The 14,692-nt window shown below is 45.8% G+C and overlaps 1 protein-coding gene across 1 annotated transcript in view; it reads right to left on the minus strand.

The window, feature by feature from the left end:
- Positions 1-9,610: 9,610 nt before the first annotated feature.
- The window catches only part of LOC139175091 (surfactant protein C-like), a 6,813-nt gene continuing 1,731 nt past the window's right edge, over positions 9,611-14,692 (minus strand). The window contains exons 2-6 of the mRNA XM_070765975.1: positions 14,056-14,502; positions 13,229-13,366; positions 11,644-11,745; positions 10,426-10,569; positions 9,611-9,926 (exon numbers count right to left, since the gene is read on the minus strand). Of these exons, the coding sequence (XP_070622076.1) occupies positions 10,426-10,569; positions 11,644-11,745; positions 13,229-13,366; positions 14,056-14,502 (831 nt within the window). The 3' untranslated portion in view covers positions 9,611-9,926. The remainder of the gene's footprint in view (positions 9,927-10,425; positions 10,570-11,643; positions 11,746-13,228; positions 13,367-14,055; positions 14,503-14,692) is intronic.

Here is a 14,692-nt window from a genome sequence, read left to right on the forward strand (position 1 = left end):
TTGCAAAGCAGATGTATTCAGTGCTGGATGAGACATTGGAGCAGGGTCTCCAACCTTGGCCACTATAAGACTTGTGGACCTCAATTCCCAGCTTTGCTGGCTGAAGAACTTTGGAAGTTGAAGTCCACAAGTCTTAAAGTTGCCAAGGTTGGAGCACATCAATTTCACAAAGGCCAAATGGATCCCAGGACATTAGATATGCAATTCCCATTAAGGGCTCATTGAAAAGATAAAAACGGTTGGGAAGGTTAGTAGATTCCACCACTGGTGAAAGACCTAGGTGTGTATTCAAGGCTTCATCTGGAATGAGCAGGCCTCTCCGTTGCTTTGTGCCAAGAAAAATTTTCTTTCTCCCGAATACAAAGAGAATCTCAGTTTCAGTTTTGACATTTTTTGAGATTAAGATTCCCGCATACTCCTTTCATTGTTTAGACCAGTGTTTCCCAACCTTGGCCCCTTGAAGATATTTGGACTTCAACTCCCAGAATTCCCCAGCCAGCGTCTGCTGGCTGGGGAATTCTGGGAGTTGAAGTCCAAATATCTTCAAGGGGCCAAGGTTGGGAAACACTGGTTTAGACCACTTCTTCTCAAACTTGGCAACTCTTTAAATATTTGTCCATTTCGACTCCCAGGATTGGCTGGCTGAGAAATGCGGGCAGTTGAAGTCCACGTCTCTTCCATTTGCCAAGTTTGAGGCGGGGGACGATGGTTTACTTAGTCCCTTCCTCTGGAATGAATCTCAAGGAAAGGGGCGACAATTTATTTTTAAGGACTGCAATATTACTCAGGATGAATTTAGCAGGAAATTTATCCAAGGAATGTGTTTGTGTGTGTGTGTGTGTGTGTGTGTATTTAAACAAAAGGCACAATGCTTTTAAATTTTAAATTTTAAATTTAAAAACAATTTTAAAAACTTTGTAGCTCCACCCTCCTGAAGCCCCCTTAAGTCACAAGACCCAGATAAAGACCCTGAGAGCTGCAAGGTTGTGTTTCTACTAGCTCACTTTCTAATACCACTTTACTCCTAAATTGCACTAGACCGCGGAAACTTTGGAAAACCCCCCGGACTTTTCTACCTTTTTCTCCTCTAACAAACCTCCTCACATCCCTGTGCTCTTAAATTTCACTAGATCGATTGTGAAACGTCTGAAAAACCCGCAACATGGATAAATCTTGTGAAATTTTAACTGTAGAATAGAGTACAGCGATACCGATAGAGATACACATATGCCAAATGTCACATGCACAGGAAATTACAGCAATAATTTATACAGAAATGTGTCTTTTTTCCCCCTTTGGGGGAGAGATTTTAAGAACAAAACAGCACAAACTACGTTCGGCGTCTTTCAAGGAAATAGTTTGGAAATGATTCCAAACATTCCTTCGGGGCTGAATGGCACAAACCTAGTTTTAGCCACAGTTATGATCTCTATGTTCTTGTTTAGTCAAAACGTGCCCCTTTGTTCCCTGTAGCTTCGGTCTGGAGATTATGTGCTTTGGGCAACGGGGTGAACATTTTTTTCTAATAAAATACGTGTTGTCTTATGTAGGAAGAAATGGCTGCGTCTCAAATTCCTTTGCCAGTAAATTTGTTTTTTATTTTTTCCTCCACATCAAAAACATAGATAACATACATCACATATACCTTCAAGAGAAATCAATATACCGTATGTTTGGAGTCTAAGACGCACCTTAGTTTTTGGGGAGGAAACAGGGAAAAGAATCTGCTTACCAGGTATTCATCTGGCCAGTGTCCTTAGTCTGGTCAGTTTCCGCACATTATTTTATCCCCTGGTCAAGGGCTTAAAAAATTTTATTCAGAGAGAGTAACAATAAGAAGCTTCCAAGGCAGTAAGAGTTCGGAACATCATTAACACGTGGCAAGAAACAGTCTGAGCAAGTAGAAAAAACTTAGGGCTTGGAAAACATTCTTCACAGAGAGTAACAATGAAAGAGCCTGCAAAGTAAGAATTGGGAAGATTGTTAGCAGCTACCTACAAACACCTCTACTTAGGAACTTTTCTAGATAAGAACTGGGTGTTCAAGATTTTTTTGCCTCTTCTCAAGAATCATTTTCCACTTAGAAACCCCAGCCTCCGAAACTGTAGCCGAAAAAGGCAGGGAGAAGCCTCCGTGGGGCCTCTTTAGGAATCTCCTGGGAGGAAACAGGGCTGGAAAAGGCAGGGAGAAGCCTCTGTGGGGCCTCTCTAGGAATCTCCTGGGAGGAAATAGGGCCGGAAAAGGTGGGGAGAAGCCTCTGTGGGGCCTCTCTAGGTATCTGGGAGGAAATGGCTGGAAAATGCAGGGAGAAGCCTCGGTGGGCCTCTCTGGGAATCTCCTGGGAGGAAACAGGGCCGGAAAAGGCAGGGAGAAGCCTCTGTGGGGCCTCTCTAGGAATCTCCTGGGAGGAAAAGGGGCCGGAAAAGATGGGGAGAAGCCTCTGTGGGGCCTCTCTAGGAATCTGGGAGGAAACGGCCGGAAAAGGTGGGGAGCAGCCTCAGTGGGGCCTCTCTAGGAATCTCCTGGGAAGTAACAGGGCCTCCACCCTCCCTGTGGTTTCCCCAATCGCACACATTATTTGCTTTTACATTGATTCCTATGGGAAAAATTGCTTCTTGTTACAAACTTTTCTATTTAAAAACCTGATCATGGAATGAATTAAGTTCGTAAGTAGAGGGACCACTGTAAAATTAACATTATGTGTCTATTAAGCACTGGTTTCTCTGAATGTCAAGCTTTTTGAATTTTATAGTTTCTAGTGATACATGCCTATTAGCAAAGCTTAACGGCTGATGGTTGTGCCAGTTCTCACTTTTTTATGCAAGCCACAAAGGGCTGATGGCCTCCCCAGGGAGGATCCACCTCCATTGCATTGTGGGCTGTCTTCCAAAGTCCTGTGACCCCTATTGAAATTGGGGGCTACCCCAGCCAGCTATTCAAGAGAGCTGAGCCTGCTTTAGCAAACAGTCAGAGGAGGATTTGCACAGATGTCCCAACATGTCCTTAGACTGCGTGGTCTTCCCTAACCTCATTTTCCTTTCCTGAGGGTCCACATCCACGGATGGCTAAACCAGGCAGACAGTAAGTGAGTGAGTGTGTGATGGGCAGATGAGCTTGTGACTTTTCTGCCTTTCTTTGCTGTGTCTTGATATATTTTTTCCCACCCTTATTCCATCATCTTTGCACTTAACTCCTGCATTGCTTTCTGCTTTACGATTTGCCCAAAAGTTTGCTCTCTTCTTTCTTTTCACTTATAATAGTGTTATCATTAAATATTGGAACACTATTAAATATTGGAATATTAAGTCCAAGATTAATGTTCAGCCTCCACCCAAGAAGCAATGAGGGGAAGCTGAACAAAGAGAGAAGCAATTTGGAACTAAGGAGAAATTTCCTGACAGGTAATACAATTAACCAGTGGAACAGCTTGCCTCTAGAAGTTGTGAATGCTCCAACACTGGAAGTTTTTAAGCAGATGTTGAAGAACCATCTGTCGGAAGTAGTGTAGGGTTTGCTGCCTAATTTAACCATTAGGAAGATGGATGTTTGGGCATCCCTCCAGTATTGACCAATTTCATGGCCTCCAAAGATGTTGCTGTCATATTATTGGAGTCTAATGTCTATCAATTCAAAGAGCAGCAGGTTGAGAAAAGTTACTTTAGGGGAGATAAAGGCAGGATATGAGAATTGAACCCCTTAACTTGAAAAACGAGAGGAAAGAAGATTTTATTATTTATTTGTTTGTTGTTTGTTTTGTCAAGTACATATTGGTGGTATACAAAGATATAATATTTATATACATGATAATAGTAAAAGAGAAACATTAGGAGAGGGGACAGAAGGCATTTATGCACGCCCCTTACTGACCTCTAAGGAATCGGGAGAGGTTAGTGAACAGTGGAGAGTCTAAGGGTAAAGTTTTGGAGGTTAGGTGGTGATAACAGAGAGGACTGGTTGTGAGTTCCAGGTATCAACTACTCAGTTACTGAATTCGCATTTCCTGCAGTTGACTTTAGAGCGATTTACTATAAGTCTGTATCTGTTGTGTGCTCGTGTGTTGTGGTTGAAGCTGAAGTAGTCATGATGATTTTATGGACTACGCTTAGGTCATGTTTAAGGCAACGTAGTTCTAAGCTTTCCAAACCTAGGATTCTGAGTCTGGTTGCGTAGGGGATTCTGTTGCGAGTGGAGGAGTGGAGGGCTCTTCCAGTAAAGCATCTCTGGACACTTTCTAGAGTGTTTATGTCCGTAATACAACAAGGGAGATCTCTCCCTCCTCTTCCTCAGTCAGCACATCCAACGATTCAACTCCAAACAGTTTTGGCCACTGCAGAAAACATTTTGTATCCCAAACTCTTTCCTGGCTTCCCGTAGCAGCTGCTTCTGCAAACGGCCCTTTGCGCCTGGCCCTCGGGCAATGTGTCAAGCTGTCATGTGCTGGGACACAAGGGGATGTGCTGAGGTGTGTGTATGGAGGGAGGGATTGAGCGCACACCATTCTCCAGCCCTTTTGTGTTCCCAGTTCCCAGAAGATTCGACACTCCTGTGTCCTGAATTGTGCTTAGCCAGACCATTCCTTCGGGAAAGGCCCGGCTGGGTAGCAATGGATTAGCAAACCAGCCTTTTGTTTGTTTTCAGAATCAAAATAGTCTTTATTTGGCGAGTGAACAGCAAATTTGACGAAATACAGCACCCACGTAAAACCAAATAGATGAGATAGAATACTAGCATAAGAAAGATAAAATAGCCAATAAAAATGCAACCTACACTACTACCATGATGTATCGGCTACTTTGCGAGTGCAAATTTAACATATTATAAATCTGTGAAGTAAAGTAATAGATGTCTAGATAGCACTAGCAATAGCCCTTAGACTTATATTACCATATTTGTCAGAGTATAAGACGCACCAGAATATAAGATGTACCTTAGTTTTGGGGGAGGAAACTAAGGAAAAGAATCTGCTTACCAGGTATTTATCTGGCTAGTGTCCTTAGTCTGGTCAGCTTCAGCACGTGATTTTGTCCCCTGGTTAGGGCTTTAAAAAACCTCATTCAGAGAGAGTAACAATGAAAGAGCTTGCAAGCCAGTAAGAGCTGGGAACACCATTAGTACCTGGAAAGAAACAGTCTGAGCAAATAAAGCAATGGAAAAATCCCTGCAAAGACTTAGGGCTTGGAAAACATTCTTCACAGAGAGTAACTATGAAAGAGCTTGGGTACATTAATAGCACCTGGTTAGGCCAGGAAAGAAATATCTGGAGCAAGTAAAGCAATAAAAAAAAACCCTACAAAGATATGGGTTGGAATACATTCTGGCTAATGCTGGAAAGAAACATCTGGAGCAAATAGAGAATGAAAAAAAAACAGGGTATGGGAAAAAAAACTTGGCAGAGAGTAACAATAAAAGAGCTTGCAAGCTGGTAAGAGCTGGGAACATTGTTAGCACCTGGTTAGGGCTGGAAAGAAACTTACTCGGAGCAAGTTAGAGCAATGAAAAAAAACCTGCAAATATTTTGGGCTTGGAAAACATTTTTTGCAGAGAGCAACAATGAAAGAGCCTGCAAGGTAAGAGCTGGGAAGGTCGTTAGCAGCTAGGGGGAAAAAAGCTACATTCAGAGTATAAGACACACCTGAAGTTCCAGCTTCTTTTAGGGAGGAGAAAGGTGCATCTTATACTCCAAAAATACGGTAAATAAGTAAATCGTGGCTCCTTTGGTTTTTCTGTTGCAGGAGAAGCACCATGAGGTACGGCTGGATCACCTGCTGCTGCATCGTGCTGTTGCTGCTCGCCCTTTTCAGCGGAACGGCTTCTTCCCGCCGGGCAGGTCGAAGGGGCTCGCCCTCCCACGGAGACGCTCACTCAACGCTGAAGGGCAGCAGCAGCAAACAGGGCCAAAGCGGAGGAGGCCACGGGGCAAAAATGGCCGGCCTGGCCGCAGCGGGTGCAGCGATGGGATATGGCTTGAATTCTCTCGGCAAGTCCCACTACAGCCACGGAGGGCACAGCTCCACCTTGGTGGGCCGAGAGAAGGGTCTCAATTCCTCGGGGCTGATGGCGAGAGGCCACCTGCACAGCCGGGCTTCGAAAGGGCCGGGCCTGCCCGCCTTCTCCCTGCTGGTGTGTGGCCTCACCACGTCCCTCTTCCAGAACTAAAGGCGGGCCGTGGGGGGCAACCGCCTGGCCAGGGGTTGAGAAGACCTGTGACGTATCTTGCCCTGGGTTGGTTTTCTGCAGTGGTGAAGAGATCTCCTCCTTGTGGCTTTTATTATTATTATTTTCTGGGTATAAAATTTTCTTTATTTTTTTTCTCCACCATACAGTAAAAACAACATGAGCAGTAAAAAACCCCACAGAATCAGTGCCTCGAATAATAATAAATGATATTTCTTTGATACGTTAAATATTCAGAGAAAAAAATCCAGGCGTGAGGCCAAGTTGATAAGATAAAGTCCCCCACAGTTGCTTCTCAGCCAAAAGTCTCCTCACAATATTATTCACCCTGTGAATGTCAGGCAAAAACACTCTTCACAGGCTCTTCACCTCCGGAGGCACAAACGTTGGCTTCTTGCAGAGAGCACCTGCCAACTCCTCCCCCTTATATAATCTCTGGGAGTGCAGACTATGCACAGCTGTGCTCACTTCCTCTTTCGGAGCCTCCATAACTGCTCCTGCCCGCCCCACATCCTTCTTACCCTTACATTCAGGATTGGGTCCTTTATCTCTTCTTCCTCCTCCTCAGACCCTGGCAAAGACCCAGTTGGACATTCTATAGCCTCTGTACGCTCCTCACACCCAGACTCTCCTCCTTCTCTGGCTCGCTGTCTGATTCCTCTGACAGCCACACAGGCCGACTGTGCCCAGTTCACCAGGTTCAAAGTCCGTTGCCCGAGGGCCTGGCTGCGAGCCAACCACAACAGACACCATGGGGTGTTGGAGCAGAAAGGAGGATGGCTTTAAAGCATCCCGAATATAACATAAGTAGGTAGCTAATAAATATTTATTTTTCTGGCCTCAAGTGTAAAGTTGAGTGTAAGAGTCCCATCTCACTGCAAACAGCAGCCTTGCGAGGTAGGTTAGGTTGCCTGGGAGCGACTGGTCCAAAACCACTTTCAAGTACAAATTATGCCCAGGGGTGGGCTTCAAAAATTTTAGCAAGGGAGTCTCTGCTTCAGTTGCTGGGTGGGTGGTGTTGTGAGTGCTCCTTGTCCACCTCAGGTCATGCCTGATTCTGAAGAGGATGAGCCAGGCCCCTCAGGGTACCCTGGGCCAGGGGGGCTGCCAGAGGAAGCTAAGAGCTAGAGTGAGGCAGACAGTGACCGGGGAGAGCCTGAGGGGGCTGGTGTGACATTGGGAGATTGGTCTCAGTCAGACAGTGAGGAAGACATGTTAGTGGACAACAACTGGATAAAACCTCACTATAGAAGAATGGCCAGAAGGCGAGAGGAGAAAGAGAGTAAAAGGTATTAATCCACAGCCTTTGAGGTGTGATGTCACTTCCAGGCAATATAAAGGAAGGGATTGTGGGAAATGGGGGCATGGATCCTCAACATGTCGTTCCATGGAAGAGTCGAGAAACTGGTGTGCTTGAAAAGAACTTCTAAAATCATGACCTCTGCCTCAACAGACATTCTGTGCTGGATTTCTGGACTAGCAAAAGTATTCGGTGAGCTACTGCCTCTGTTTTGAGTAATGAAAAAGGGGACATCTAAGGAACGTGATAAACGACTGAGTTCGGCGCACTTCCCAGACCCAGAGTCGAAGCTGGGTTTTTAACGAGATAGAATTCTGCTTCTATGCTACCTTTAAACTATGCACTGCATTCATGTCCCCTGCGTCAGTGAATAAAGAGTGAGTTTTATTACTAAGAAGTGATTTCCCGGGGACTGGAATTTATCGGAAGTCCGCGAACAGAACAGACGTGGTCTAGCCAGCCTCCTGCACCACAGCAATAATAAAAAGTTCTGTTTGCTCTGGTGTTCGTACTTATTGTGTAAGAACATCCTTCCTGTTTATCTAAACTGGTTATCTTGGTTATGACTTATAAAGCCCCACATGGCATCGGGTCAGAATACCTGCGGGACTGCCTTCTGCCGCATGAATCCCAGCAACCAGTCAGGTCCGACAGAGTCGGCCTTCTCCAGGTCCTGTCAACCAGACAATGTCGCCTGGTGGGGCCTAGGGGAAGATCCTTCTCTGTGGGGGCCCCAGCCCTCTGGAATCAGCTCCCCCGGAGATTCATACTGCCCCCACCCTCCTTGATTTCTGCAAAAGTCTGAAGACTCATTTATGCCACCAGGCTTGGGACCACTAGACTCCAGATCCTTGGCCAATGAATGTATTGAGAGAAAGTTGATCGAATGGGTACTTGACTGTTTTTATGATTTTTAGATTTTAAATTTAAATACAGTGGCACGTCTTCCTAAGAATGCCTCTACTTACGAACTTTTCTGTTCTGCCGGCGTGTCCATGTTACAAACCAATTTTCAAGCATAGAAATCAGAGAGAGTTCGCCGGCAAATGATCTGTACAAGGCTGCCCTCTAGAGGCAGAATGAGGTAGAAGCCCACAAATGCACAGTCAAGGGCAGATTGATGTTTCTGTGGCTAGCTATGGACTACTGTGGAAACGGTTTTCAAAGTGAGTTCAGAGCAGGGTGGGTTCTCCCTACCAGTTCGCTTCCTCTTGCGCTGGGTGGCTGTGTTTTGCGCGCACACGCATGCGCAGTGCCAGAAACTCTGCTTCTACCCATGCTCAGAAGGGGGAAAAAAATAAAAAAATCAATTAAAAATAGATTTAAAAAGATGCTGAAAACAAGATGGTGACCGCATGCACAATGCCGGAAACCTGGCTTCTGCACATTCTCAGAAGAAAAAATATATATTTTAATATTTTTTTAAAAAAATATGGAGATGCCCACAGATTGGCACAGACCGAACTAGTTCTGTGACATCATCATGACATCACCAGCGGGTCGCTACAAGTTTGGGTCTGAACTGGGAGGAACTCACCCCGGGTCTTCGGAGAGGGGCGGCATACAAATCTAATAAATAAAAATAAAAATTGCCTGTTTCCTTAATCAAAAGTTCCTTAGATGATTCCAAAAACTGCTCATAGTCCTAGTTTTCAGCCATTTTGAACTTGGGTAACTTGATTAGCCACAAATTGTGGTTAAAATACACTTTGAGCTACCCACAGCCCCGACTTGGTGTTATCTTTTGATCGCCACACTCCCGTAAGTTGGTCCTCATTTCAAAGCCACACTTTGGGTGGAGTAAGGAAAGCTTAAGGGGGACTGTTATCAAACTTTATTTATTTAAAGTGTGCATGTAGCAATAGGCCTTATATACCATGTCCTCGTGCTTTTACAGCCCTCTCTAAGCAGTTTACAGATTCAGCCTCTTGCCCCCAACAATTTGGGTCCACATTTGACCCACCTTGGAAGGATGGAAGGCTGAACCGACCTCAATCCTTGGTTGGAATCGAACTGCCAAATTGCAGGTAGCTGGCAGTCAGCAGAAGTAGCCTGCAGTACTTTATTTTAACCACTGCACCACCATGGCGCGCAAGCGTGTGTGTGTTTGTGTGTGTAGAAATACAGACAGACTCATTTTGTGTCAGATTGTTTTATTAGAACTTTGCAGTAAGCTGCATGAAGCATTTTGCATTTTGATTCATCATTATTTAGTATTCCAAGTCATAGGCACAAGCGGCGTATAATCTATGAGGCTTTGTCACTCGTGATCTCCGAGGGCGTTGGCCGAACAGAGGTGATCAAAGCAAGACAGCGATGAGCAATGGGGCAGCAAATTTCACCGCAGTATAGTTTCCGAGGAGAGAATTTCAAAAATTGGTTTCTTTGTAGGCTGACGTCCACTTGCCTCCTTCTACCCCTGGTCACCATGGATGTCCATCAATCCAGGTTTCTACATGGAAGGACAGAAGATGAGAGGAGGAAAAGGTAGGAAATATCACCATAGGTGGGTGGCCTGGATCCATCCAGACCCAGATACCTTCTCAGCATGTTCTTGAGTCCTTCACAGAGTTGGAAGGAACCTTGGAGGTCTTCGCCAGTTCAGAGAGCGGTGTCAATTTTCCGCTACTGGTTCTAAAGAACTGGTCCGAATCAGTAGCAACCCACCACTGGAGTGTCCACCACTATCCTGTCAGAGCTGAAGAAGCTTTTTGGACGGAGAAGCGAAATGTCTTCAAAGAAAAAAACTAGAACGTCCAATTCTCTACAGACGTTTCGCTCTGAACTATGGGAATTCCTGCCCAGCGTATCTGAAAAGCAGCAGGATGTGTTTGTGTTTGTGTGTGTTGTGTGTAAGCCTGCAGCTACAGATAAGTGTTCCTGGATGTCCTTGTATCTTCCGAGGTTTTAGAATTGTACCCGGCTCCAATATCCGATTGTCCACTACTCACCTAAGTGAAGAAGATGGGGAGGTGTTTGCAGAGGACGTTGATGGTGGTTCCCAGGCTTGAACGATCCACCTGGGATGCCAGGAATTCTTCTTCTCGCGCTTTCTTTTTCATCTTCGGCATGCGATGCCGGACGGACAACTTGGCCTGCAAGGGAAGACAACGTAGCTGGACCCACCCTCTGCTTTTTCTGTGGGATGGTTCAAGGATTTTAGCAACCGATTTCCTGCCCAGTTATGGGGTGGGCATGGTCATGGTGGGTGGGTGTGGCCTACTTAGCCTCCTGCTCTATGGAGGGAGGGTGTTTTTGCCCTCCCCAGATTCTGGGGGCTTTCTATGAGCTTCCGGGGGGTGAAAACAGGCTCCCCTAGGCTCTGGAGGCCCTCCGGAGGCCGAAAATGGGCCTATTTATGAAACTTCCAGGAGGCCTGGTTTTCATCCTCCCAGAGCATCTGCGCAGGCCCTGAACTTGCCTATCATCCAAAACGGGCGGGGTCAGCCAGTTCTTGCAACTATCAGTCCGGTGAACTAGGTGTAAAATTAGCATCCGGTTTGCCCACTATCACACTATGGGTGTGGCTTATTTTGTGGGTGTGGCTTGCCCGCCATGTGACCAGACGGGAGTGGCTTGATGATCATGTGATTGTGGGGTGGCTTAAAGGTGTGACTGGCTTAAAGGTAACTAACTTGACGTCACTCATGTCAAGGGTTAGGGTTAGGGTGCCTGGCCTCTCCTCACCTCAAAGAGAGACAATTTCCCTCTCTATTTACTCTTACTGAACATCCAAAATATACTCTTTAATTCTATGTATATATGCCATAGGTGTACATACATATTACACACAGGCACACAAAAATATACATGATATGCTATATAAACTCTATGTGTATGTACACACACACACACACACGCGCGCGCGCGCACGCACACAGCTCTTCTAAAATGATACACATTCAACCTCTTTTACTGAAAACCTACCCAGGGCCCAGAAGGGGGAAAAAGAAAAAAATTCAAAATTTGTCCACCGGTTCTGCGTACCTGACCATACCCGTAGGCGCCCATCACTGGGTTCGCCCAAACCATCGATTCAAATGGGCTGAATCCCACCCCACCGTTGCCTTTTCCGCCCTGTGAACTAACTGAGTTTCTCTCCGTTAATGCTGATGTTCACCATGTTATCTTGGAACCTTTGCTTCACCTACCGAGGTTCCCGTCCTTACCTGGAATTCCTTGAGGAGCGTGTCTAGTCCTTGGATGTTTTCCTTATCCATCCTGGTTAGATAACAAGCTTCTTGATGTTCAGGCTTGTAGCCAATGAGCAGCTGTGAACATGGCATTGGGATTCAGTTTAATCCTTGAAGTACATTTCTGCAGCATTTACACCAACTGCAAACATTCAGCAACAAATTTGCCCAAACATCAAATGGCATTATTTGCAAGGACATTATTTGCTGGCATCTTTTTAGCGTCTAATATTGCAATTCTGGTCTTTGTGAGAGCTGCAGCGTGTTCCTGCTAAAAAATTGTCTTACTTTCTGGGTGACCCTCGTATTTTAAACCATATACAGTGGTACCTCTACTTAAGAACTTAATTCATTCCATGACCAGGTTCTTAAGTATAAAAGTTTGTAAGTAAAAACAATTTTTCACATAGGAATCAATGTAAAAGCAAATAATGCGTGCAAACCCATTGGGAAAGAAATAAAAGCTCGGAATTTGGGTGGGAGGAGGAGGAGGAGGAAGAAGAGGAGAAGGACAGTCGCTGCCCAGAGCGAAGGGAGCGTTTCTTTTCTCTGGGTGCTGGCAGAGGTTTATTCCCTCTCCAAGTGCCCAGAGAAAGGAAAATGCTTTGTTTGCTCTGGGCTGCCAAAGCCTCCTTAATCGCCACCAAAAGGCTCCTCTGGCAGCCCAGAAAAGCCCGAGATGGCCGGGATTCAAGGGGGAATGGCAAGAGAGGGGCGGCATACAAATCTAATAAATTATTATTACTATTACTATTACTATTACTATTACTAATACTAATACTAATACTAATACTAATACTAATACTAATACTAATACTAATACTAATATTATTATTATTAAACTGGCCGGGCCTTGCGTGCTAATCTCAAATTTCCTGGGAAATTTTTCTGGGCTCCGGTTCTTAAGTAGAAATGGTTCTTAAAAAGAGGCAAAAACTTCTTGAGCACCGGGTTCTTATCTAGGAAAGTTCTTAAGTAGAGGCGTTCTTAAGTAGAGGGCACCACTGTACTACATATAGCTTAGTCTTAGTTCAGCAAACTTTCTGTGATTTGTTTATAAAAGAAATAATTGCCCCTCTCCAATGGATTTATTCATCTGCCTGGTCTATCCTAAATTATGAACTGGTGTCTATTCGTCTTAAATAAAGGTTTACTTAAATAAAGGTTTACTGAACATTTGTTTGTGCCTTGGGGGTTTCTGCATGATGTCACAGTAGCCAATACGGAGACCTTATGGAGACCTTTTCAGATCTGCCCTCTGAGTTAAAAGTTCAAGGAAGAACTTCATGTTTATGTCAACATTCAAATGTCAACGTTCATGGTTACAGTGGGAAAGCTTGTGCATTTGGAACATCTGGAAATAGTCCTTTTGGTCACGTTCCATGCAATTGTGTTTCTCTCTGTGAGCTTGGGAAGAAGAAGACGACGTATTTGGAATCTTCTTAGCCTTCCACCGCTCACCATAAATGGTCCATTTCAGCATTCCTTGTTTGCAGAATAAACCTGCCTGTTCCTCCATCCATACCTGGGTTTCTTTCTGTCTTCCCCAGCTGCCACTCACCTTGGCAAAATCATAAACGATCGTGGCTGGATTGTGGATCCCGTCGTCCACATAGTAAGTGGCTACTTCTTCCTTATCCATGGAGAACTTCAGTTGGGATTCTTCTCCGTCCAACTCGCCAATGCTCATGTGCAGGAGCTGCATGGAGTAGAAAGAGACCCCATTTGACTGTAGTTCAGCAGTTCCAATCTCACTACCAGCTCAAGGTTGACTCAGCCTTTCATCCTTCTGAGGTGGGTCAAATGAGGACCTAGATTGTTGGGGGCCAAAAGTTAAATCACTGTGGTCCCCTTTTAGGGGATGTATTAAGTCCTCAATACATCAAATTAGCACTAGCAGTTTACCAAACGTCTAGGCATGTCAGCATTTCAGGCGAGGGGCCTTTTTAGAGCAGAAACCTAAGATTTCCTGAGCAGATTCATCGGGAAACCCAGGAACCAACCCCCCTTATGGGAAAGTTGCAACTCCACATTTACCCAGACTCCCACTCTTTTATACCCCTTGTGTACCCTTGTGAGTTACACGGTACAGATTACTTCCTTTTCCTGTACGGTTTCTCCTGTCTACTCTTAGGTCTTCTAAACCTAGGATCCGGCAGTGGGTCATTGTCTCTAACATCTTCTTCTTCCTCTTCCAAAATAGTCTGCATTAACACCTCTGTCCCGTCTTCATCCTCTGCATTGGCGGGCAAGGCTATGGGCCCAGTGTACCCAGATGGGCCTGGCTCCTCCTCCCCCTCCCCTGACCATTATCAAAGTAGATCTAGGCTCACTCACAACACCTCCCAAGCCCAGCTTCCTGGAGGGTGGAGGGGGTCCCCTACTTACAGCCTCCGTATGAGCCTGGGTGATGTAGAGCCCCATCAGAAGAGCCCCCACGACAATCAGCACCACCAGGCCCACAATCACCAGGACGATGAGGAACCTCTTGATGTTTACGGGGCAGCCAATCATTTTGGGGAACTGGCACAGCAGGCGTGGGAGGCAGCAGCACAGCTGGCAGCAGCAGTCGCAACTTGGCGGGCAGCAGCAGTCGCAGCAACAGCAGTTTTTGCAGGACTCACAGCTGGGGCAGGAGTCACAACCGCAGCAGGGACAGCAGCAGCAACCCGGACAGGAGCTGCAACCCGGACAGGAGCCGCAACCCGGACAGGAGCCGCAACCCGGACAGGAGCCGCAACCCGGACAGGAGCCGCATCCTGGACAGGAGTTACAGCCACAGCAAGGGCAGAGGCCACAGCAGCCCCAAAGCTCTGGATCTTGGACACGGTAGTCCTGTGGAGGTAAATGGAAGAGGCGAGAGGGGGAAGTGGGAGGGGGAGGGAGGGAAGGAAGTGTTGTGAGTGGTCCACGTCTCCAGAATATTATCAAAACAATATTAAAACCACAAAGATGAAAGCATTCATTCAACGTTGCTCCGTTGTTGAGACCCAGAGCTGGTGCCCTTGCGACATATGACAATTTG

This window comes from Erythrolamprus reginae, chromosome 12 (genome assembly GCF_031021105.1).
Source record: "Erythrolamprus reginae isolate rEryReg1 chromosome 12, rEryReg1.hap1, whole genome shotgun sequence".
Lineage (NCBI taxonomy): Eukaryota > Metazoa > Chordata > Lepidosauria > Squamata > Dipsadidae > Erythrolamprus > Erythrolamprus reginae.